Source organism: Vicugna pacos, chromosome 32 (genome assembly GCF_048564905.1).
Source record: "Vicugna pacos chromosome 32, VicPac4, whole genome shotgun sequence".
NCBI lineage: Eukaryota > Metazoa > Chordata > Mammalia > Artiodactyla > Camelidae > Vicugna > Vicugna pacos.
The window spans coordinates 5,703,828-5,726,563 of record NC_133018.1 but is presented as its reverse complement, the minus strand read 5'-3'; the positions used below and the strand labels follow the sequence as shown (position 1 = coordinate 5,726,563).

Genomic DNA, 22,736 nt, shown 5'->3' with positions numbered 1-22,736 from the left:
TTTTAATTAGTCTTTATTGAAAATAATAATAATATAGGTGCAAGTATATAATAACAATAGTTTTCTTTTCTCTTAAAGCTACACATGGCAGTACTTACAGTAAGTACACATTTAAAGACCAGTCTCTGTCTCTGTTACATTGTCTTTTAGAAAGTGAAATATTAAAACAGGATTTTCCCCCATTCTACCTGAATTTCATTGTCTATCCTATGACATTTTGGAATTCAAAAAAAAATAGACTCTATCAGAAGTTTTAATAAAAGATCATAACCTATATATTTCTTTGACATGTTACTATACAGGGGGAGGTCTGTAGCATGTACCCTCTGCTTCATCTACTGGCTATCAGGATTTCACTATTTGAGTTACTTTATATAAAGTTTTCACTTTGGAAGTTTTGTAGACTTTTTTGAAGTTTTGTATACTTCTGGTATAACATGGTAGATGTAGTCAAGAATAGAAGGAAAATAAGATACCACTGAGAGTCTTAGATATACGACTTATTTAAAAATTTTTAAACCATAACAGATTTTTTAAAATTTGTTTGTAGTTCAGTCACAGTAGTCAAAGGTATCAATTTCCTTATAGTCAGTGTTCACAGAATACTAGAAAGACTGTCTACGTTCACAAAACAAGAGCTTATTCTATCTCTAGATTGAAATATGTATCTCAGCACTCACTTAGTATAGCACCAGCTGAACTCTTCACATAGCAGATGTATTCTGTGAAGACTAACCTAGTAAGTTTCAGAAACTAAATGTTGTTTATTTTTCCTTAAATAGCTTTATACAAATCCCAAGGAACCTGAGGTAAGAACACACAGAGATGAGCAGTGTATGTATGTTATATTTAAATATGTTTATCTGAGTTGAGGCTATAGGTTATACCTCTAGACTACCATATGAGCAAAGTAACTCACAGTGAGCTCTTTCAGTGTGTTTTATTATAAAAACACCAATTCTTTATTATGAGATTTTTGAAGCTACCTAGGCATGCTGGGGAAAAAAGCGTTGGGTAGAACTAGCCTATTCCCTAACACTCTAACAGTAAGAATCTCTGCTTGTATGAAAACCACATTTTACTTTTATTTTAACTGATGCCAAATTCTTTGTTTGTGGCCTTTTTGGCATAATGCTAAACCTTTTTTTTTTTAATGGCTAACTAAATTCTCCCCCTTTTGATCTTTTCATAGATTTTCAAACTTTACCTCTTTACTTTTCTCTCTAAATTTCTTCCCTCTGCTTATTGACTCCTACTCATCCTCATCCTCGAGGCCAACTTATGTTCAAAACATTTATGAAAGCCTCCTTGGCTGTTTTGTGCACACTAATATCTTCCTTCTCTAAATTCTTTTTCCAGCAGGACCTCACAATTTCATATAGATTACTTTATCTCCCTAATCAGATTGTGAATTCTTGAGGACAAGAGTCTTGTCTTGTTTTCTGCCTCCCAGAGTGAATGTCATAGTGCCAGACATGTAATAATTTCTTGTGCTGCCGTGTGTGACAGCTGTGGTGTGGCAGCTGTGGCGTGGCACAGAAGTGGAGGGAGAAGCCCTTCCTGCTTTCTTCTCATTCTGCCCTCTTTATTTTCCTCCCAGCTTTCTTTCCTCTTCCCTTTCTTTTCCCTTGCTTTCAATTTTCCTTCCTTAAGCCTATGGATTTAGCCTAACTGTTGACCTTTGAGACTAAGTTAAGCACTTTTTAGCTTTTAATATTCTTTCTTGGCAATATTATAAATATCTGTTTGAGCAAGGCAGAAGAAAACTGGTTTGTACAGGTGGGTAACAATTCCTCAATGTCCAAGCTACCTTTTTTTAAAAAATCTTTGTCTCTTGTTTAGTTTCTTTCTTTCTTTTTTTTTTCTGGTAGGTGTGAGGGAAGTTTTCCAAACTAAGATCTCCTGATAAATTATTAATAAATTGGTCATTTCTTTAGTGCAATAAATTATTACATTTTTTTTATTCATGCAAAACTCCTAGTCTGAAACTAGTGGTTTTGAGATAGTGAAATGCTGAGGAAACTGGGCTTATCTACCAAAAAATATTACAGAATGGAAGAAAACTGTTAAATGAGCCTTGATGCAGGCAATATATATGATAACAAAGTTAGGAAACAAAAGCTTATTATATGATGAATTCTGAGCTATCATTTATGACCCAGAAAAAAAATTTTTGAACTCTTGCAGATTATTTCCTTTAGCAGTGAGTGATTCCTAATCTCTATGTGTTCATGACACACATGATTGCTAGAAAATTTGATGGCATGTTTAAGGGTGTTAAAAGACTCAACAGGACACCAAACATGTCAGCAATAATTACAGTATATCTATGACATGGATATGTTCGTAGTGCCTGAAAGCATCCGTAGGGTTACACTGCTTTGTGGTTGCTGTTCAGCGGCTAATCACTGGTAGAACAATTTACCTCTTTGATTTTGTTCTTTCATATACTTGCAAAACAACATTCTCACATAAACTGTCTTTGGCATGTAGCTGATATGATGCCGTGATTCTTGGCTCATAATGGTAGAAGTATGTCCTCCCCTAAGCAAAACAATACTCACATTAACAACATTAACATGTACTCAAAGCAAAAATAAATTTCACATGTGGATTAAAATTTGCAGCACTTTTGTGAAGGGTCTGCCAGTTGAGAACCTCTGTCTTAAATAAGTGTGCTTCCCCAGTCCAGAGACCAACAGAGTTTTGGGCATCGCACAAAGTTGTGATGCTTCTGCACTTGAGGTTTTCTTCTGATTGCTCCATCTCAAGAGAGAGATGAAGTGACGAAAGTAACTGAAGTAGTGAAGAGTGACAATGTGGCTTTTCTATAGCCACACACTACAGAATGGGTGGAGGGTGTTAATAAGGTAGGTAAGCCAAAATGTAAATATATTAAGAAAATGTTTACACAGCTTAATGCATGACAGACTCTTAAAGAATTACTGTATTTGAATTTTGTGATGACACAATTCTTACTGTTTCACCCTCTGTTTTTCTTTGTGCCCATTAGAGGTGGTCAACACGACTTTTAATAGCCTGCTTCAGAAACTGAACTATAGATGGTCCCTGCTTCTAGCCACAATATACTTTTTAGAGACTCTGTTTTAAAAAAAATCCTGTAGGATGAAATCCTAATTGAATATGAACTCTTATCCTGGCTGAATATTTATTCATTCAGCAAATATTAACTGGGTTTCCTTCATGTGCCTGAGACACAGGAGTCAATGGGATAAACAAGGTCCCTTCTGTCTGGAAACGTTCTTATGAGGGAGGATGAACAATAAATAAACGAAAATTAAGCAAAACAGTTTCAGATGGATCATAGTGCTATGAAGAAAATAAAAAAAGGTGATAAGCTGGAGAGTACTGAGGTAGGGAATAGGGAAGAAAGCCTGGAGGGCAGTTCCTGGAGGGGCCGCCGTTTGAGCTGAGACTGGTTGGTTAGAAGAGTCACCTCATGCAGCTCTGTGAGAAGCAATAGCTTGCAACTGGCAGAACCACACAGTAGTTTGCACTGCAGACAATGGAGCCGCATACCAGTTCTGCTTACTAGCTTCATCTATAATGATGTAATCCCTGCTCAGAATGAATAGATGTAGAGCAGTTAGACAGCCGCGCCCAAATATTATCATCACTATCGTCATCTGAAGGCAGCATATTCCAGAGTACGGTTGTATAAAGGCTGGAAGGCAGGAAGGCATCTTGTGTGTCCAGGGACAGAGAGCTTGGAGCTGAATGAGTGGGAGGGGAAAAGGCAGGAGATAAGTTCAGAGAGGTAGGCAGGGGACAGATGAGTAAGCCCTTGTGGGCCAAGGTAAATTTTGGATTTTATTTTAAGGGCAGTGGGAAACCACTAGCAAAAGAGTCACATGATCTGATTTGTATTTTCAAAAATTTTTGGCCGTAGAACAGAGAATGAATTATAGGAGGAGGAATTTGGAGGCAAGCAGATCAGATGGAAAGAGATGGTGGTGGCTTGGATAGGGTGAAGAGAACCAGGTGGATTTGGGATACACTTTGGAGACAGACTGAAAAGTCTAGCCTGTAGACTGGAATGCAGAGGGAGAAGGGAAAGCTGTTCCTGTTGCTTTTGTGTTGGTCCAGGTGGATGCATTCAATATGATTAATAGAAGCGATTGGTGAGCAATTTACAGGCTCATCTTTATTAGGCAAAACATTAATCTGAAAAGCAGGACAGTGTTTTATGGGTGTTAAGAAGAGATTAGTGGCTGCTGTAAATATACCTTCCTTGATCAGTCAGAGACAGATTGAAGTTATAAGGATTAGCATCTTCTGCAAAACAATGATAAATGTAACTCTTTTATTAGTTGCATCAGGGGCCAAATAATGAAGTGTTAATAAAATTATCAACCACTAAAGGATCTACTCTTGATATAATTTTAAATATAAAAGATAGCTCAGAGCATTACAAAGCTAGTATTGGTTGAGAAACACGGGCAGGCAGGAAGAATAGGCATTGTTTACTTGACAGGGCATCTACACCGCAAATCAGGGAAGAGAGGATGCTGTGTATCTAATCCGTCTGGAGTGAGCCTGCCGCTGTAGGCACCTCTAGCCTCATGTACATCTCCTATCCCACTCACAAAGCAGCCTTCCGAGCTTGGTTTGATTTCTCAAGGAGACTGTTTTGCTAGAAAAAATACTTTCCTCTTAAAATTAACTCCATTACAAATCAATCTTCTTAGAGTTAATTTAAGCAGCGTGAGCTAGTTTCCCCAGGACATGCTCACCTGTGATTAATGGGATATCAAATCATAGAATAAAGTAATAAGAACGTTGTGATTTTTTCTGATCAATCCAACATTCCCATTTCCACATTGCCAAGGGACAAACACTGAAACAGATGAATGAAGGGTATTTTTTTGAGTTCTGACTGAAACTCATACCCTTTGCCTGTGTCAGCACCTTCTCCAGCTCTGTGGACAGACTCTAGTTGACCCTTGAACAGCGCAAGGGTTAGGGGTGGCAACCCCCGTGCAGTAGGAAATCTGTGTATAATTTAGAGTAGGGCCTCCAGGTACTCGGTTCCTCTGTATCCTTGGTTCTGCATACTTGGATTCAACAACCATGCATCATATACAACTGTAGTAGTGTTCGCTATTGAAAAAAATCAGTGTACAAGTGGGCCTGCCCCGTTCAAGCCTGTGTTGTTCAAGGGTCAGCTGTATATGCATCTGGGTCCAATGTTAGCTTCAACTACGAGGCAGTCATTTTATTTTAAATAGAGTGCCCCTCTCATGAGGAAATTTGTCCCTCTTTATTTCTAGCTTATTTATATCTATCTTTGTCCCTATTTATAGCATTGGTATCTAGTTTTTAGTGCAGAATCAAAAAAAAAATCTGATACCATAGATCCTGGGTGCTTTTCAAATTTTTCAAGTTTTCCTGTTGCCATTCTGGTCATCCCTAAATTACTACAGGTAATGGTTCCCACTTCTTTGCACTTTAAAAATAGCCAACGTGATCTTAAAAGATGCAAAGCACTCCCATGCTTAAAACTCTTCAGTGGACTTCTGGTTTACTTAGAATAAAATCCAAACCCCTTACCATAGTTAATAAGGCCCCACAACTTCCTCTACATCCTCATCTCCTACACTCTCCCCCATGCTCACTCATCCTCAGCCACGCGGCCTCCTCTCTGACCCTGGGAGACACTTCCTTTCCTACTTTAGAGCCTTTGCATGTTGTTCCTTCTTCCCCAGTGCCCGGCCCTTCCCCAGGTGTGCACACGACTGGCCCCCTCTTTTCACTGAGGCTCAGCTCACATGTCACCTCTTCAGGAAGGCCCTCCTCGGCCTTTCCAAACCAGATCAGCACCTCCTTCCTTCTGTACTGTCACAGCAGCTGCTTTGTGTTCTTCATAGCACTTATTACTATCTGAAATTATTTTATTTACTTACATTTTATTGACCATTTCTCCCCAAAGTCTGTAAACTCCAGAACATCAGGCACCTTTTTGGTCATGTTCACAACTGTGACTCCAGTGTCTGACACAAAGTGGACCTTCCCATAAATATCTGCTTCATGAGTAAATGGTTTCTTAACTGGTTCCACTGCTATTTACCAAAGCCAGGTCAGACACTTGACTGTGTGCTTTAATTTCTCCAGCCTTAAAATGGTAACAATAGGATATGCCATCTAACTCATTTTTAGCATGGAGGAGAAAATTTGTTGTCCTTATATCTGGAAATACTACTCCTGAATAATGTAATGCTGTGAAACAGACAGGTATCTAGGAAGTATAGTAGGTATAAAATAAAAGTGTTCCTTACCTATTATCAGATGAGATTCTGGTCTTTGCTTTAAATAATGTCTTTCTCTATTCCGTTTGATATTTCTAGAAAGTGACTGAGATATACCAGTTCAAATTCAAATACACAAAAGAAGGAGCCACCATGGATTTTGACAGGTAGAATCTAATCATTTAATAAACATGAGAAGTACATAGGATTGAGGTAAACATAAGCCTCTTGTGGCCAGAGACAACCCTTAGGAATATTATTTTGGCAGTGATGTGGAGAGTGTGGACAAGAAGAAAAGCAGGAAGAATAGATAGTCATTGTCACCATCCATGTAAGAGTGAAGAGGGGATGCCTCTGAGAGATAACCAGATGGTACAAAGGCCCAGAGCTGATGATTGAGTTTATACTTGGAGAGCTGTAGAAATGTGCATGAGCTGATCTCACAAATGAACGAACTGACCTACAGCGTCTAAGTGACTTGACTGGGGTCATTCAGCTAGTTAGGGGCACAGCCAATATTAAATGTCAAGCCCACTGTTCCCACTATTATAGTATGCGGTTATTTGTAAATTAAGTTTGTAAAATAACACGTCACATTTAAAATGCCTTCAATAAAAAAAAAACAAATTAAAAAATGTCTTAAGAGAACTCGCTACTTAAGAAATTCTTTGTATAGACATTGCAAAAATACAATAATTCCTCTAATTTACATTCTTAAGTAGTCTCAAGGGTGTCCTGAGTTTAGTTTATATTTATTTAATCATAGAGTAAAAAGTTTTGTTCTTTTTGAAATAGATATTATATGTGATTGAAAAGGCTGCTGTTTTTCTATGTGGCTATAGCAGTAGTACAAGCTTCGAAAGTGGGACAACCAGTGATGACATTAAGAAAGCCAGTGTTCTACTGATCCGTAAATTGTACATACTGATGCAGAACCTTGGGCCCCTTCCTAATGATGTTATACTTACCATGAAACTCCACTACTATAATGCAGGTAGGTGGACACCTCTCGTGCAATTCCTTCTGAAGTGCTGAAGTAATATTTTGGATAAATAGGAGGATTTTGGCAAGCATCTGAAAGAGATGTGTGTTATTACATATGAAAGATTAACCTGACTTGTTCTCCTGAAACTCAGTGTTGTTGGCTTTCTGCCCTTTTCATTTTGCAGTGACCCCACATGATTACCAACCCCCTGGTTTTAAAGAAGGGGTGAACTCACACTTCCTGCTGTTCGAGGGGGAGCCTGTAAATCTGCAAGTGGGATTGGTCTCCACTGGCTTTCATAGCATGAAAGTGAAAGTCACAACCGAGGCCACCAGAGTGTCTGATTTGGAGAACAATCTCTTCCAGGAGAGCAGCACTACAGAGATTGCCCATCAAGGACTAGACTGCGAGGAGGAGGAAGAGGAGTGCGACAATCATGTAAGGCGGAGCTTAGTAACTCCTCACTTCAGTTAAACACTGTTGACGTTTTTCGGTTCCTACACAGGTCATATCATAGTGAGGGTCCAATACAGTGTGCTGGATATAAAAACGAAAACAAGACTAGCGCCTGACCTCAAGGAGTCTTTATTCTAAAAAAAGGCACTGTCTTCAAGAAGGAAATATACTTTGTTAAATGATATTGTCCATGGCTAGGAGAAAACAAAACTTTCTAATATATTTCTCTCATAAAAGGTACCCATGAATTTAGGGAATTTGGGAGTTTCTTTCTTTAATTTAAAAGGGCATATTAAACATATTTTAAAATATTCTAGGTATCTATTCATGCTCACTTGGAAGTATAAGTAAATTCTTGATTACTCGGGTAGAATAATGTTAAGGATAAATCTAAGTCAGCATTAAAACAAAATGATAGTCAATCCTTGGTTATGTGGAGAGAGACCAGCTTTGGGGGTAGGTCACTGGGGAAAACCAGGGAGCTGATGATTTGGAGCCAATGGAGCCAAAAAGGTAGGGCTCTAAACTGTTTAACCTTCCTGCTTCCTCCAAGAGAGACTTGGTGTTGAGTACCTGCTAGCGTCCTTCTGTGGCCTAGGTAAATCTATAACCCTTTGTCTGGATAATAAAGTTCACCATATGCCAACATTGTCTTAAAAGGGTTCTGAGTTAAACATAAAGAATTTTCAGACCGCTTCATGGGAAGGAATGTTATAAAATCTTTTCAGAAGGTATTTTAAGATTAGGATGCTAATTTATTTGCTTGAGAAAGTTTGAGTCCTATTTAAAGATAGATGGCTGTAGTAGGTAGCTTTTGAAGTTTCCTTGTGATTCTTTAACTTTGTATTACGTTTAATATATTGAAAAGAAGTCTTGATTCAGTTAATATAAATAATATACCAAACAACAGGATTTTTTTCAGTATTAGTACGTATTTTAACAATGTCAGACATGATAATGGCTCTAGATTTTGATGCAAATTTCTTCTGATTCCACTCAAGGAAGCTATAGCTAACATAGATTGGTTTTTAAAACAAAGCTTAAGAAAAAATGAGCATGTTTCAACTGGATTTTTATCTTTTAAAATTAAGAATTTCTTTCTCTTTTATTAACTGAGAGGAAAAGCAGGACAACTTGAGAATGAATAATTCAGTTGATAGATTAAGTAACAGATCACATGGGAGTTCTATTTTTATTTTTTTGAGGAAACTCCACACTGTTTTCCATAGTGGCTATAGCAATTTACATTCCCACCAGCAGTTCATGAGGGTTTTTTTTCTCCGCAGCCCTTGCCAATGCTTGTTATTTGTTTTCTTTTTGATAGTAGCTGTTCTGACAGGTGTGAAGTGATATCTCATTGTGCTTTTGATTTGCATTTCCCTGATGATTAGTGATGTTGAGCACCTCTTCACATGTCTGTTGGCAGATCTGCATGTCTTCTTTGGAAGTATGTCTATTCAGGTCCTCTGCCCATTTTTTAATCAGGTTGTTTGTGGGTTTTTTTTTTTTTTTTTGGTGTTGAGTTGGCCTTTACTCTTCTTTATAGTGTTATCATCTATCAGTATATCCACTTGTTTAAAAGTTTTATATAAATGTAATCATGCTCTAGGTATCCTGTGATTTTCTTCTTTTGCTTGACCATCAAAAATGAAATTTATCCTACTGTATGTGATTGTGCATTCATTTTCACTGCTGTAGAATATTCTACTCTTGATAGACATTTTTAATTGTTAGAAGCATTTATATATATACACATCTCCTCATATACATATGCAAGAGTGTTTCTAGGGCATATACCAAAGAGTCCTAGGGCTTGTACACTTTCAATTTCAGTAGGTAATGCAAAACTGTTTTCCAAAGTAATTGTACCAATTTATGCTCCACCAATCGTGGAGGGAATGCCCTACAATCTTGTCAGCACTTACTATTACCCAAGTTGATGTTTTTTCCCAACTACTGGATATGAAATGGTAATGCTTCATGATTTGATTTTGATTTGCATTTCCCTGATTATTAATGAGTTTGAGCATCTTTTCATGTGTATTGGCCTTTCTGGTTTTCTTACGTATAAAGTAACTGTTCAAGTCTTCCATGCCTTTTTCTACTAGGTTATCTTTTCCTCGCTGATTTAAAAAAATATGTTCTGAATAATAATTCTTTTTCACTTATTTATTTTGTAATTTTTTTTCAGGTCTGTGTCTTGCTTCTTCACTTTTTAAGATATTTTTCCTAAGAGAAGCTCTTAATTTTAATGTAGTCAAATCTTTTCCTCTGATGTGTGCTTCTGGTTATTCTTAAGAAATCCTTCCTTATCTGAGGTCATTTATAATATTCTCCTGTTTTATTATACACATGTTAAAGTTTTCCTGTTTATATTTAGGTTTTTATTCCACCTAGAGTTAATTTTTATTTGGAGTTTATTTTTTATTTTATTTCCACTCCTTTTATATTTTTAAATCCAAGTATAATATACATACAGAAAAATATACACATCATAATGATTTAGCTCAATAAATATTCACAAACTGAACACCTGGGCTAGGATGAGGGTGAGGCAAACAAGGTAAGAGAGAGTGCCTCCTTAAATTTTGCTTCCTAGGTATCTTGTTTGCCTCACCCTGTCCCAGTCCTACTGAATACACATGTGAAGTCAGCACCCAGATCAAGAAACAAACTACTACCAGCACCCCGAGAAAGCTCAGTCTTACTTTGCAGTCACTGTTCTACTCAACAAGTATCTCTCTCCTGACTTCTATTAGAATAGATTAGTTTCTCTTGTTTTTATTTTGTAGATGTGGAATCACGGAGTGTGAAACATTTTTTCACTGCTCTGAATGTTCTGAACATGTTTTTTAGTGAAATATGTATGCATTTCTGGTGGGAATAGGATTGCTAGGAGCAGAATTGCTGGGTCACAGGATATGTGTACATTTAGCTTTAATAGATACTATAAAACCATTTCCAAGGTGATTGTGCCAGTTTATACTTCCATCTGTAAGTTTTAGTTGCTCCACATCCTCACCAACCATTGGCATTTTCCATCTTTTGAATTTTAGCCCTTCTGGTGGGTGTGTAGTGATATGTCATTATGGTTTTTAATTTGCATTTCCCTGATGACTAATGAAGATGGGCACCTTTTCATGTGTTTATTGGCCATGTTGGATATCTCCTTTTATGAAGTGTCTTTTCAAGTCACTTGTAATTTTTCCTATTGGGTTCTATTGGGGTTGTCTCTCATTCTTATGGATTTGTAGTAGTTCTGAATATATATTCTGCGTGTAAGTGCTTTGCAGATACATGTATTGGGAATATCTCTTCAATTTTATGAGTTGCCTTTTTACTCTCTTAATGGTGTGTTGTGATGAACAGAATATTAATTTTGCTTAGTTCAATTTATTAATCTTTTCATCTATTTTCTGCAGTTTTTATTTGAAAAATTTTGTCCACCCTAAAGTTTACAGGGATATGCTCTATATTTTTCTCTAAAAAAAGGAGAAATAACTGCAGAAAAATGTAATTTTCAAAATTATAAGAGACCTCCATGAATAACTTCACACCAAAATATATAAATACTTGAAAATAGAGGAGAGAAAGATCAGTTATTTATAAATATTTTTGGCATGAAGTTATTCGGGGAGGCCTTCTATAATTTTTTAAATTGCTTCTGTTTCTGTAGTTATTTCCCTGTTTTTATACTGGTATTCATTTGTGCCCCATTTTTTTTTATTATATTTGTCCCAAATCTGTATCTCTTATTACTCTATTCAAAATCATCTTTTAGTTATGCCAATCACTTCTGTTGCTTTTTTTTTTTTTAATTCATGCTTTGCTCTTATCTTTGCCTTCTTCTATTTCTCTGGTTTGGTTTGTCTCCCTTATTCAAAACTGATCTTGCATCAACACATAGACATATTCTACGAGTATCTCAAATTCAACATCCAACCAAACCTGCTCTTCCTCCCCCTAGGTTCCTTATCTTTGTGTTGCATTAAAACTTTACCAAAGAGCCTGACCAGGAATGTGTTCACCTCCTATTTCCTTCTCACTTCTCACACCCTTTTGGTTACCATTTCTATCTATTCCGTATTTGAAACATTTCTCAAGTCTGGCCCTGTTGCTGTTGTGCTGACTCAGGCTGTCATCATTGCTTTCTCGGTGAATGACAGCCGAGTCTCCTGAGTCTCCCTGAGGTCAGCGTTGCCTCTCTAATTTGTCTTCCAGAGTGCCAGAGAGTGAGGGTACTAAAACTATGATGTTCATTTTCGAATACTGCAAGTTGATTTATTTTGTGTAATTTCAAAGGGCAGAATAAGAGCCAGAAAGTGAAAATTACATTGGCGGGGGCAGTGGGCAGTGGGCAGTGGTTGATTTTGCCTCAGTAGAAGGAAGAACTTTCACTTTAAAAATTTAAAAGCAATATCATGATGATGTTAAAGTAATTTAAATGCAATGCAAATCTTCCAACTGTCCTACCATCCTATCAGTACTGTCTTCATTTTATATGTTGCATGCCCTCTAGTCATCTTCCATAGATACACATATTTGTATGTGATTTGAATCATGGTAGAAATATGAGTTTGTTTCATTTCCATACGTAACATATTTTTAAATATTAATGACCTTTGTTTTTTCATTTAGTCACTTATTCTACCATTTCCCTACTTTTAAACATTTCAGTTAATTTCTTATTTTGCTATTATAAATAGTATTGTAATAAATACCTTTATATGCATGGCAGAATTTTCCCTTATTTTCTAAGGATATAGTATCAGAAGTGAAACTTACAGAGCCTAAAAATTTGTATAGCTCTCAAATGAGTATTATCACTTTCCAGAAGCTTCCAGGTTCCCTATTGCCTCAGGATGGATTTTCTAACAATGACAACTACTTGATAAATCTGGCTGTCTTGAGAAGGGTGAACTCTTTGTCACCAGCTGTGTTCCAGCACAGATACACACTGTGTTCAAGATGGAGTATAGATGATTGTCTCCAGGGTGTTGCAAGAGAAAAATCACAATTTAGGGGGAAGATCTGAACTAGACGGACCTCTGAGATTCCTCTCATGCTAAGATTCTCTGGGTTATAGTTTGAATTTCTATTAAGAACATGATGTCCTGCTAAGCCCTGTGAGGAAAATTAAGACACATAGAATATAGTTTCTACCTTTGCGAGCTCTGGCTGAAGAGACAATACCTGCAGGGTAAAATAGGAAACAACACTGGAGAGTGTATGAATGAGAAATAATGTTAACTAACAATATTGAGCATTATTCGCACGGCTTTACGTGTATTATCACTTTAAATTTTCCCAGCTGTTTTATGAGGCAGATTCCATTATTCCTGATTTTACAAATGAGGAGACTGGGACTTAGAGAAACTAGCCCAAGGCTACATATGCAATGACTAAGTAACAGGGCCAAATTTAAATTAAGGCATCTGGACTCCAAAACCTGTACTCTTAGGACATAGAAATCAGGATAAACTGGCACTGTGTAGGAAGGCTTTCATTGAGTTGTTTTATGGATATATCGTTTTGACTGGCCGAGATTAAGGCAGAGGCCATTCCAGGCAAGATGGAAAGTACAGTATGGTCGCATCCGAACTCCTGTCTCTATGATCTGAAATTCCAGTACTGAACCTTCTACACCTTTCCCTGTATCCTATATAGGGAAATCGCTAGATTTTTAAAAACTTATTTAAATCATAAAATTTCTATTAAAAATAGAAAGTTTACAAAATCTTGATCAAACAGCTTATACTGCCTTTTCACCAGTGATCCACTGTAAAGAAGTAATGTAACATAATCTTGTGAGACTAAGATAAGAATGAAAAAAAATATTTTAATACAATTTTCTTTTCCAGGTTATTTCTTATCTTGGCTACAGAAAGATAAATATAAAAAGATTTCTATCACTAGTTGAAATTATTCAATATTTGTACTATTCACTTCCTGGTGTGATCCTTAAGATCTGAGGAACATCATAAAAGTGAGACGGTAATTGAGTAATGAATTCAGAAATGGTCAAAGCAGACAAACTTGAAATTTAAAAATTCTTACATTATGAGGACTCTTAAAACCTAACTCCACTTGGAAAATAGAACACAGAACCCAAGTAAAGAGACCAAGGAATCCTAGAACAGAACAGGTTATGTAGAGCTGTTTGGAAAAACCTATCCTAAATGTGTCCTTATCACCTTATCTGCCTCTGCAGCATCTTCAGGACAGGCCTTCATTCCTTGTCGGGGCGGTTTGGACTGAAGGCCTAGGTAGGGAGGAGACACAAACACAGCAGCAGCTCACAGTACTCTGTGAAGCTGGACCTGTCTTCTCCGTCATAATCAGCTGGACAGACAGCAGTAGACGTATACACTAGAGAGAGAGTCTTGGTCAGGCTTCTTTAAAGAACTCACCTGTATGGCGACATGTTCTGAAACTGGAACTGGATGTAGAATCTTATTTAAATTTTATGCTAAGTTTAAATGCTGAGGGGAAAGTACTTCTTTCTAATAGAGGTAGTTAATCCAGGCTCCTTAAAAGCTTCTAACACATAACAGCTATGAAAATACAGAGGGCTAATGTTGTACATGTCTATTTTAGAGACCAGTAGTCCTGGTTTCTTAAGCCATACAGCTCTTTGGGAATTTGTATTTTTGTCAGTTTTTAAGTGGGGAGTCCATGTGCTATAATTTTCCAATTTTCTGAGATCTTTCTGAGTCTTTGTATCTTCATGCTAGAAAGGATTGCTTTTTCTTTTTGATGAGTTCCACAAAAGAATGCATATACTATAACAATATATAGTCTACATGAATGCCTTTTTTTTTCCTGTGTGAAAGCCAGTTCTCACCCTTTTGTGCTAACACGTTTGATTAAAGTACAAATGATTTGTTTTTGAGAAATTAGAATGTAAAATACATTGGTGCCAAAGTAAATGGTAACATTTAAGTGTGGAGTAGAAAGATATTTCCTGGAATTCCTTAGAATTGCTTTGTATTCTAGCCAGTGGATTAAAACAAGAGCCTTTTTATTTAGAATGTACTTTCTCCCACCAAATTCTGAACTGAATTTTTGCATTTTTGAGGTATAGTCTGACAATTTTCATAGCATCACATCAGATGAAGCATATACGCCTTGTTTGATACAATGTAGTGGCAAGAATATCTTAGATTCTTGGAAGCAGAGTTGATTATTGAAAACAACCCAATGCCCATCAACAGGTCAAGGGATTACAAGTTGAGGTATCTTTGTACATGAATTATTAGCAATAATAATAAAAAGAATAAATAACCAATAATGCAAAACTGTGAATGAAATTTTAAGAGTCAGAGAAAAAAGTCAGACAAGAGTACAGACTGTGTGATTTCATTTACATGAAATCCTAGAAGTAAAACAAATCTAAAATGATAGGAAACAAATTAGTGTTTGCCTAAGAGTGGGAGTTGGATGGTTAGTGCAAAGAGGCTCCCATCCTGGAATCTCACTGCATCAGTTTGATTCTTTGCCTCTCCCATGTTAGACCTCTTGTTTCCTCTTCTTGGTTTTCTCCCTCATTTCCAAGGAGCATATCCTCAGGTAACTTCCTTAGACAGGGGTGATGGGAGGTAAGTTTTTGAGATCTCACAAGCCCTAAAAACATCATTATATTACCCTTATATTTGATTGAGAGTTTGGGTGGAAATAAAAATCTAGGTGGACAATTATTTTTCACGAGATTTTTGAGGCACTGTTCCTGTGTTCTAGATTCTGTTGTTACTGTTAAGAATTTCCAAGCCATTCTGGTTCCGAGTTTTTCTATATTTATCTGTTTTTTCCTGTCTGGATGATTTTTCCTCGGGTTTCTGAAATTTCATAATGTTGTGCCTTGATGTAGGTCTATTTTCATTAATTATTTGTGCTTGTCACTCAGTGGCCAATTTGAATCTGGTGATTTGGTTGCTCCTTCAGTTCTGGGAAATTTTCTTAAATTATTTCCTTGATGAAAATTATGTCCCCTCAAAACTCTCTATTCTCTTTTTGAATCTCCTGATATTTAGATAGTACACCTCCTGTACAGTTACTTTATTTTTAAAAGTCTTTTCTCTACAATTTTCCATATCCTTGTGCTTTGGTTCTGCTCTCATGGATAACTCTTCAACATAACCCTACTCTTCCACTGAGTTTTTAATTGTGTGGTTGTATTTTTGTTTCCAAGACCCTTTTGTGGTTGTTCTCTAAGTGCCCCTTTTTGGCATCCTGCTCCTAGTCACGCTTACAGAACTGTCTCTCATCTCAGAAGATATTGCTCTCTCCAGATAGGTCTCTTCTCTCTGTATGTCCATGCTTGTTTCTTCGCTGTTTCCTCTTCGACCCCCATCCACCTCCCCTGCCTCTCTCTCCTCAGAAGGCCAAAGATAGCTGGTAGTCCTTGGTCATCTGCTCATATTTAACAGTGGGGACTGGAAAGCTCTGAGCTTGTGGGTGATTGTGGTTGTGGCTTCACTGTAGAATGGTATAGTCAGGCCTTTGGGGAGGAATGCTCAGTATTTGCATTTTTAAATCATTCCTCTTGGTCAGTTTCTTCAGAATCTATGTTGGCCACCAGTGTTTTGAAAGCCAAATAGAGACAGAGGGCTGAGGGTATTTGCATTCAGTACGCATGCTTTCACTTAATTCCCCCATTTCCAGTGCCATAACCCTGCCTCAACTATGCTTTGGATCCCACTATCCAAACTCCCCTATCATTTCTCCAGAGAATAGGCTTCCAACTTTATGCCTGGGCGGGCAAGGGGCAACTATTTGGTTTTGCAAAGTTGAGGAAGGGGTCCGAGGATTCCAACTGCTTCATAAATGCCTTTTAGTTTGTCTTATTTTAGCTCCTCTACCCACCCTCTTTATCCCTTATTCCAAAAGCACCTGATGCTGGAAATTCTTTAGACTGATGTACATTTGGCTGGTTCTTGGTTTGCCCCACTGCTGGTTCAAGTTACCAGCTCCATTAGCTATCTCTCATCCCTCTGCTTTCCAGCTTCTGAAATCTCATTGCTGTTGTTTTTTTATTTTTTCTGTCCTTTGGGGTTTCTACTATATAAATAAACTTCTTTACTGTCAGTCTAGTGGGGTTTGGGGAGGAAACTAAATAAATGTGCATGTCAATGTACTATCTTTACCCAGAAGTCAGTAAATATTTTCCTAAAAAAAAAATATGTCAAGAATTAGTTTATAGGACCAGCAATGTATTTTTTTTCTTTAAGCATTTTGGTCTGAAGGCTAAAGATATTATTACTTACTTTAGCCAGGATTTCTGAGACTTTGTTAAAGTAGTACTTAGCAATTTTTACATGAAAAACACTTCATACTACTATAAAGATACTATAAAATCGTATTTGAAGAATTGAAGTCTAAATGGTCTCAAGAAGAGATATTAGCTCAAATTTTTCCACTTGGAAATAAATACCTCAGATGGGTAGAGGCCACTGGAGATAATAATGAAATATCTGAAATTATTTGCATGTTTAAAATTTTTCATTCATAATCTATCCTTTCAGAGCTTGCCAGAACAGCCATAGTCTCAATTTGGGGGGGGGAATTGGTAAAAGATAGTTTGAAAGTCCACAAAGATGCTTTCCTATTAACTTCTAAGAACACACAGAGATCAAATTCTTCTGCTTGGTTTTGGATGCTTTGTGTCATACTCCTGACATTTTTTGAAAGCAAGACTGTGAAATTCTCAGAGTAGAAGGAGAGGAGGAAACTTTGAATGAAGTTTTCTAAACATTAGGTAGAAAAGCCTTCACGTGATCCTGACTGTCCCTCTGGTTACTGTGCTCTTTCCTTACCAAATTTTTCCTTCGTGTTTCCTAACAATGACTTTTTAATGAAGAGATCTCAAGTCTAATCCATTGTTCATTCTTCTTGACCTGTTTTATGATGTTGACTATATACTCTCTTTTAAATGTTCCCTCTTATTTCTGTGACATTACACTTCTTATTCTCTTCCCATGTCTGACCTGTCATCTGTTTCTCTTGGTTACCTTTGTTCCTTCTCCCACCCCTAATTGTGGGCAAACCCCAACCTCTTCAAGGTCTCTGACCATATACTCTCCAATGTCTACCTTCTTTACTTTGGAGGATTTACCCATTCTCAGGGCTTTAATCATCACATGCATGCTGTTGACTCTCAAATGTCTTATCCTGAGCCCTAACCATGCCCCAGGGCTTCAGTTCTACATCATTTCCACTTTGATGTCCTACTATCATGTCAAACCCAGTAACTCATCTTTTTATTCACCACTGCCCTCCCCTTTCCACACCTGAACAAGTTTCCTTATCCAGTTTCCCTGCCTCTCGGCATCACTTTTATCCTCTCAATATCTTAAGTTCAGAATCTTGAAATCATTCTTATTTAACCAGGTATCAATATTGCCCCAAGCTTTCCTTTTCCAGTCTGTTCTTACCGCCAAAACTCAAGGCCAGGCCTTCATCCTCTTGCATTTGAATTCCTGCCACAGCCTCCAGGCTCTCCCACAGCCTCCTGCTCCATCCTGCACACCAATGCCAGTCTAATGTCCTTTAAATACAGCTTTCACCATTATCACTTCCCTAATCAAAATATCTCATGATTGCTAGTTTCTACTGCATCAAGTCTAAACACTTCCTCCTGGCTTTCAGGCTGCTCATGATCTGGCTCCACGTTATCTGTTTTATTTCCCACCCAACTTGTTCCCCCTTCCTTGAGTTAGGTCAGTTTTCTTATGGTCACAAGAACAAGACAAATTCCTTTCTGCCTCCCTATCTTAATGAATATACTTACTCTTGCCTGGAATGCCTTTCTTCTTTCCATTGACCCAAATCATATCCATCTTGCAAGAGAACTGTCTCTGCTTGCTCTGTCTACTTCCTTGCCTTCCATTCTCTTTAACCCACTTTAATCAGGTGTTTGTCCCCATTACACCACTGTCCAATACACATTCTTATTATTCTCCTATCATTTGTCACTTCTTCAGCCTTTCCTATCTTGGTACATAACACTATCATTTACCCACTTGCTCTAACTAAACTCTAGGAACCATCCTTGGTTCTTCTCCCTCATAACTCACATCCAGTCCACAGCAGGTCCAGTGAGCTCTCCTTTCAAAATGGATTCAAATCTGACCACGTCTCGCTATTTCACTGCAGTCTCCTTGCTTTCAGTTTTGCCCTCACACAGGTTATTCAACATAAAGCATCCAGAGTCATCTTTTAAAGATAAATCTGCTTATGTCACTTCACTTTCCATGGCCTTCAAGACCATACCTGGTCTGCTCTAGCCCAAGGCTCCGACCCTATCTCCTGCCGATTTCCTTTATCACCAGCTTCTCTGGCCTTCTCTCTGTTTCTAGAACAAACTAAGGTTATTGACATCTCACTTACACATGGACATTTCAAAATAATCATTACTAGGTTTGCAAAGAATAAACGTCTTTAGTTTTTATGATGTATGTCAGTAAAATATGTATTAACAGGAAAAACCAAGAAAATATACAATCTTGTTTCTAAAGTTAATATTTTATATAAATTTATTTTTATTTTGAAACAATCTCTAGTCCACAGAAAAGCTGCAAGTATGACACAAATAATGTTTTTTCCAAACCAGTTGTTTAACCAGCCCTGAATGCTGTAGTGTGCAATTCCTGGGAGCATGGACATTCTTCTGCATGATCACAATACAACCATGAAAACCAGTACATTAACTTTGCTACTTTATTATCACCTATCCTTTAGACTCCATTCAAATTTTTCCAATTGTCCCAATAATGTCCAATATATCAAAAGGAACCTCATTAGATCACATGTTGCATTTAGTTGTTAAATTTCTTCAGCCTCCTTTAGCTTGGAATAGTTCTTCAAGTCTTTCCTTGACTTTCATGACCTTGACATGTTTTTACAGAATAGTCCAGTTATTTTGTAGGCTGTCCTTCAGTTTGAGTTTGGCTGATGTTTCCCCATGATCAGATTCAGGGTACACATCTTCTTCAATAGCACAGAGTTGAATCGAGTTCTGATGGCTTCCTGTCAAGTGGTGCATGATTTCCATTTGTCCATCACTGATGAAGTTGGTCACTTGATTATGGTGGTTTCTGCCAGGCTTCTCTACTGTACAATTACTCTCTTCCCCTTTGTAATGAATAAGTAGTAGAGGGAAGCCCTTTGAAACTATGTAAGTTATCCTGTTCCTCATCAAACTTCCCGTTTATTCATTCTTTATTTAGGGCAGTAGAGACTCGTGGGTGCCGGTTTTACCCATTACTCTCATTATTTATTTTGATGCTCTCATTGTCTCCGATTTTGCCAGTGGGAGCCCCTTCAAGCTTCTGTCATGTTCTCTGACAAGTCCCACTCCTTACGTTCTGGCACAACGAATTGTTCCAGGCTCATCTGGTACTTTCTCTGTTTCAGTCCTGGAATTAACCATTTCTCTGTGGATCACTGGGTTTTTGGTAGTTTCTTGTGGGAGCCAAGATGTGGGCTCTCTCAGTGGACAGAGCTGGAGAACATATGCATAGAGAATACACGTCTGAATACACACATACATATACAGTCACCCCTCCATAGCTGTGGTTTCCACATCTGTGGATTCAGCCAACTGCAGATCAAAAAAAACCAAGAAACAAAAAAAAAACCCCAGCAAGTTCCAAAAAGCAAACCTTGAATTTGCCACACATCAGCAACTATTTACATATCTAGAGATGATTTAAAGTATATGGGAGGATGTGTGTAGATTGTATGCAAATACTCTACCATTTTATATAAGGGACTTGAGCATCTAAGGATTTTGATGTCTGAAGATTTTGGTATCCATGGGGTCTTGTGAGCAATTCCCCATGGATTCCAAGGGATGACTATACATATATATAAATGTCTTTATATAGAAATCCACGAATTCACACCTCTACCTCCAATTCAAAACCAGTACTACAGAAATCATTCTAGTTTTCTCACTTTCCATATTTGTAATTTCTTTCTCCACCAGTGAGAAACCTGGCTACCATTATACTTGACATATTAACTTATTTTATCAGTCTCCTCAAATGTAACCAAGCTCCCATCCTTGCTACCTGACCCCAACACATACAGATACCAATCTCACCCTGCTCGGACTCTGACATCCTACTATGGGTCACCCATACTTCTGAGGCCCCCTCTTTCTGTTTGACCTGTAACTCTTCATGCCAGGCCTGTCCTCCACAAGGACGCCCTCCTCACCCTGCTCAGACTCTGACACCCCTCCATGCACAGTCTATCTGGCTCTGCCACACTTAACACTGGCATTAGGACTGAACTAACTGCTCATCAAGGGACAGGAAGAGGAAGAAGAACTAAGGCCAATATTTTATTTAGAAAAAGCTTTCTAGTTAGTATAGATCTGACTGCAAATTGAGAAGGCTACAATATTTCTGTTTCCTTTCTCCTAAAAAAGCATATATTATCAATATCAATTGGTCTGAAATTCCATAGAAATTAGTGGACAAGAAGCCAGATCATTCCTGAAAGAATACCTAACCTAGGTCAATGTATAAACAAAACACCCAATAAAAAAGAAATATTTCTTCACATTTTTTTCCTCTTTTTGTTCAGATATTTTGGTATTATGGACACAGCTTCAGAATCACTACCAAGTGCTAATGATTATGGTAAATTCATGAACCTTACATTTTTGAAGATAGTGGTTTCTGATGCCTGGGGCTCAAGATGAATTTTATCTTTTAAAACTGAGAAATGCAAATATTTCATCACAATAGCACTATTGTCATTCCGTTAGACCTCTGCAAGATTGCTCTTGATAACCCTTTCACAGAGAGGAAGCGCTAGTGAGAAGTCAGGATGGTGCCATCAGAGAGACTGCAGCCCCAGAGACCACAGCTTTCCCAGGACAAAAATACCCAAGTTTGCCTCCAGATCCTTTAAAGATATAAACTAACCATTTCAAGAAGTAGCTTTCTCATTCCTACTCTTACTCCAAATTTTCTTTGTCTGAGAAAGGCAAATTTAGCCTGTCTTCTAAATCAAGACATGATATGACTGGACTTGTGTTTAATTCTAAGCCAAAACATTCCCAAACTCCCACTGCATTCCTGGGAAGCCCTAAATGCTGTGGAAGTGCTCTCTGGGCCATGTCTCATTCCTTTAGTGAGTCAAGAACTCTCCATCTGTACCCTCTCAGGGACCATGAAAAGGGAACATGGCTTCCGTGACTGCTCCCACCAGGTGGGTCCAGATTAGCTTTACAATCCACTTATGAGGAAGCTAACAAGGCTCCTCTGTGGGTGTGTGAGCACACTTTACAGAACTGCTGATGACCTCATGAGCCAAAGAAAGCAGGTCTCACATTGTGGACTAAGCCTAAATATTAATACTACTTTATATTTATGTAGTGTCTTTTTTCCAAGGAGCTCCAACCTCTTTACAGACATTATGTCATTAATCCTCAAAGCATTGCTGTTTGGTACATGGCAAATATTATCCCCCCCCCTCTTTTTTTTTTTTTTTTTACTGTGATGGAAACTTGCAAGTCAGTGATGGAACCCAGCCCCCTAGTTCTCAGTCTTTGCCCTATACTGTGAAAATAACCAGATGAATAATTTTTTCAAGCTTATTCATTGCTTCTTGGGTGGGATTTGAGAGGATGTCAGTTTGTATGTGTTTCAGTTTTCAGTGCCACTGCTGCATTTACAGGAACACTAGGAGTTTCTAGCTGAAATTTGAAGTAGAAGACTTGTTATTGAATATGTACTCTCACTTAGCACTCAGAGATCCCTTAAACGTCTCACATCCTAAGATAAATTAGATTTTTTTAATCCCTATGCCAGTTCAGGGCACATTTCGTTAGTAGCAACCACATATTCACCAAAATCAGGCAATGCTCAACTAGATACAACCAGTTTGTACTAAGAGATTAACATGTACCAGATAATGTGCCAAACATTTTCATATACATGCTCTTATTTTACATAGTATTCTATGAGAACCTGTTAGATTAAGTCCTGGGTGCATGGAAACACTCTCAGGGTAGGGCA

At 37.7% G+C, this 22,736-nt stretch overlaps 1 protein-coding gene across 6 annotated transcripts in view; it reads left to right on the top strand.

Annotated features, from left to right (window-relative positions):
- HORMAD2 (HORMA domain containing 2) overlaps positions 1-22,736 on the top strand; it is a 56,229-nt gene that overhangs the window by 17,551 nt on the left and 15,942 nt on the right. For 3 of the 6 annotated variants that reach the window (XM_072953256.1, XM_031692598.2, XM_072953255.1), the window contains exons 6-10: positions 79-99; positions 783-809; positions 6,366-6,433; positions 7,109-7,260; positions 7,436-7,689. In XM_072953256.1, coding sequence (XP_072809357.1) covers positions 79-99; positions 783-809; positions 6,366-6,433; positions 7,109-7,260; positions 7,436-7,689 — 522 coding nt within the window. The remainder of the gene's footprint in view (positions 1-78; positions 100-782; positions 810-6,365; positions 6,434-7,108; positions 7,261-7,435; positions 7,690-22,736) is intronic. The other 3 variants (XM_072953257.1, XM_072953259.1, XM_072953258.1) reach the window with 3 other exon arrangements.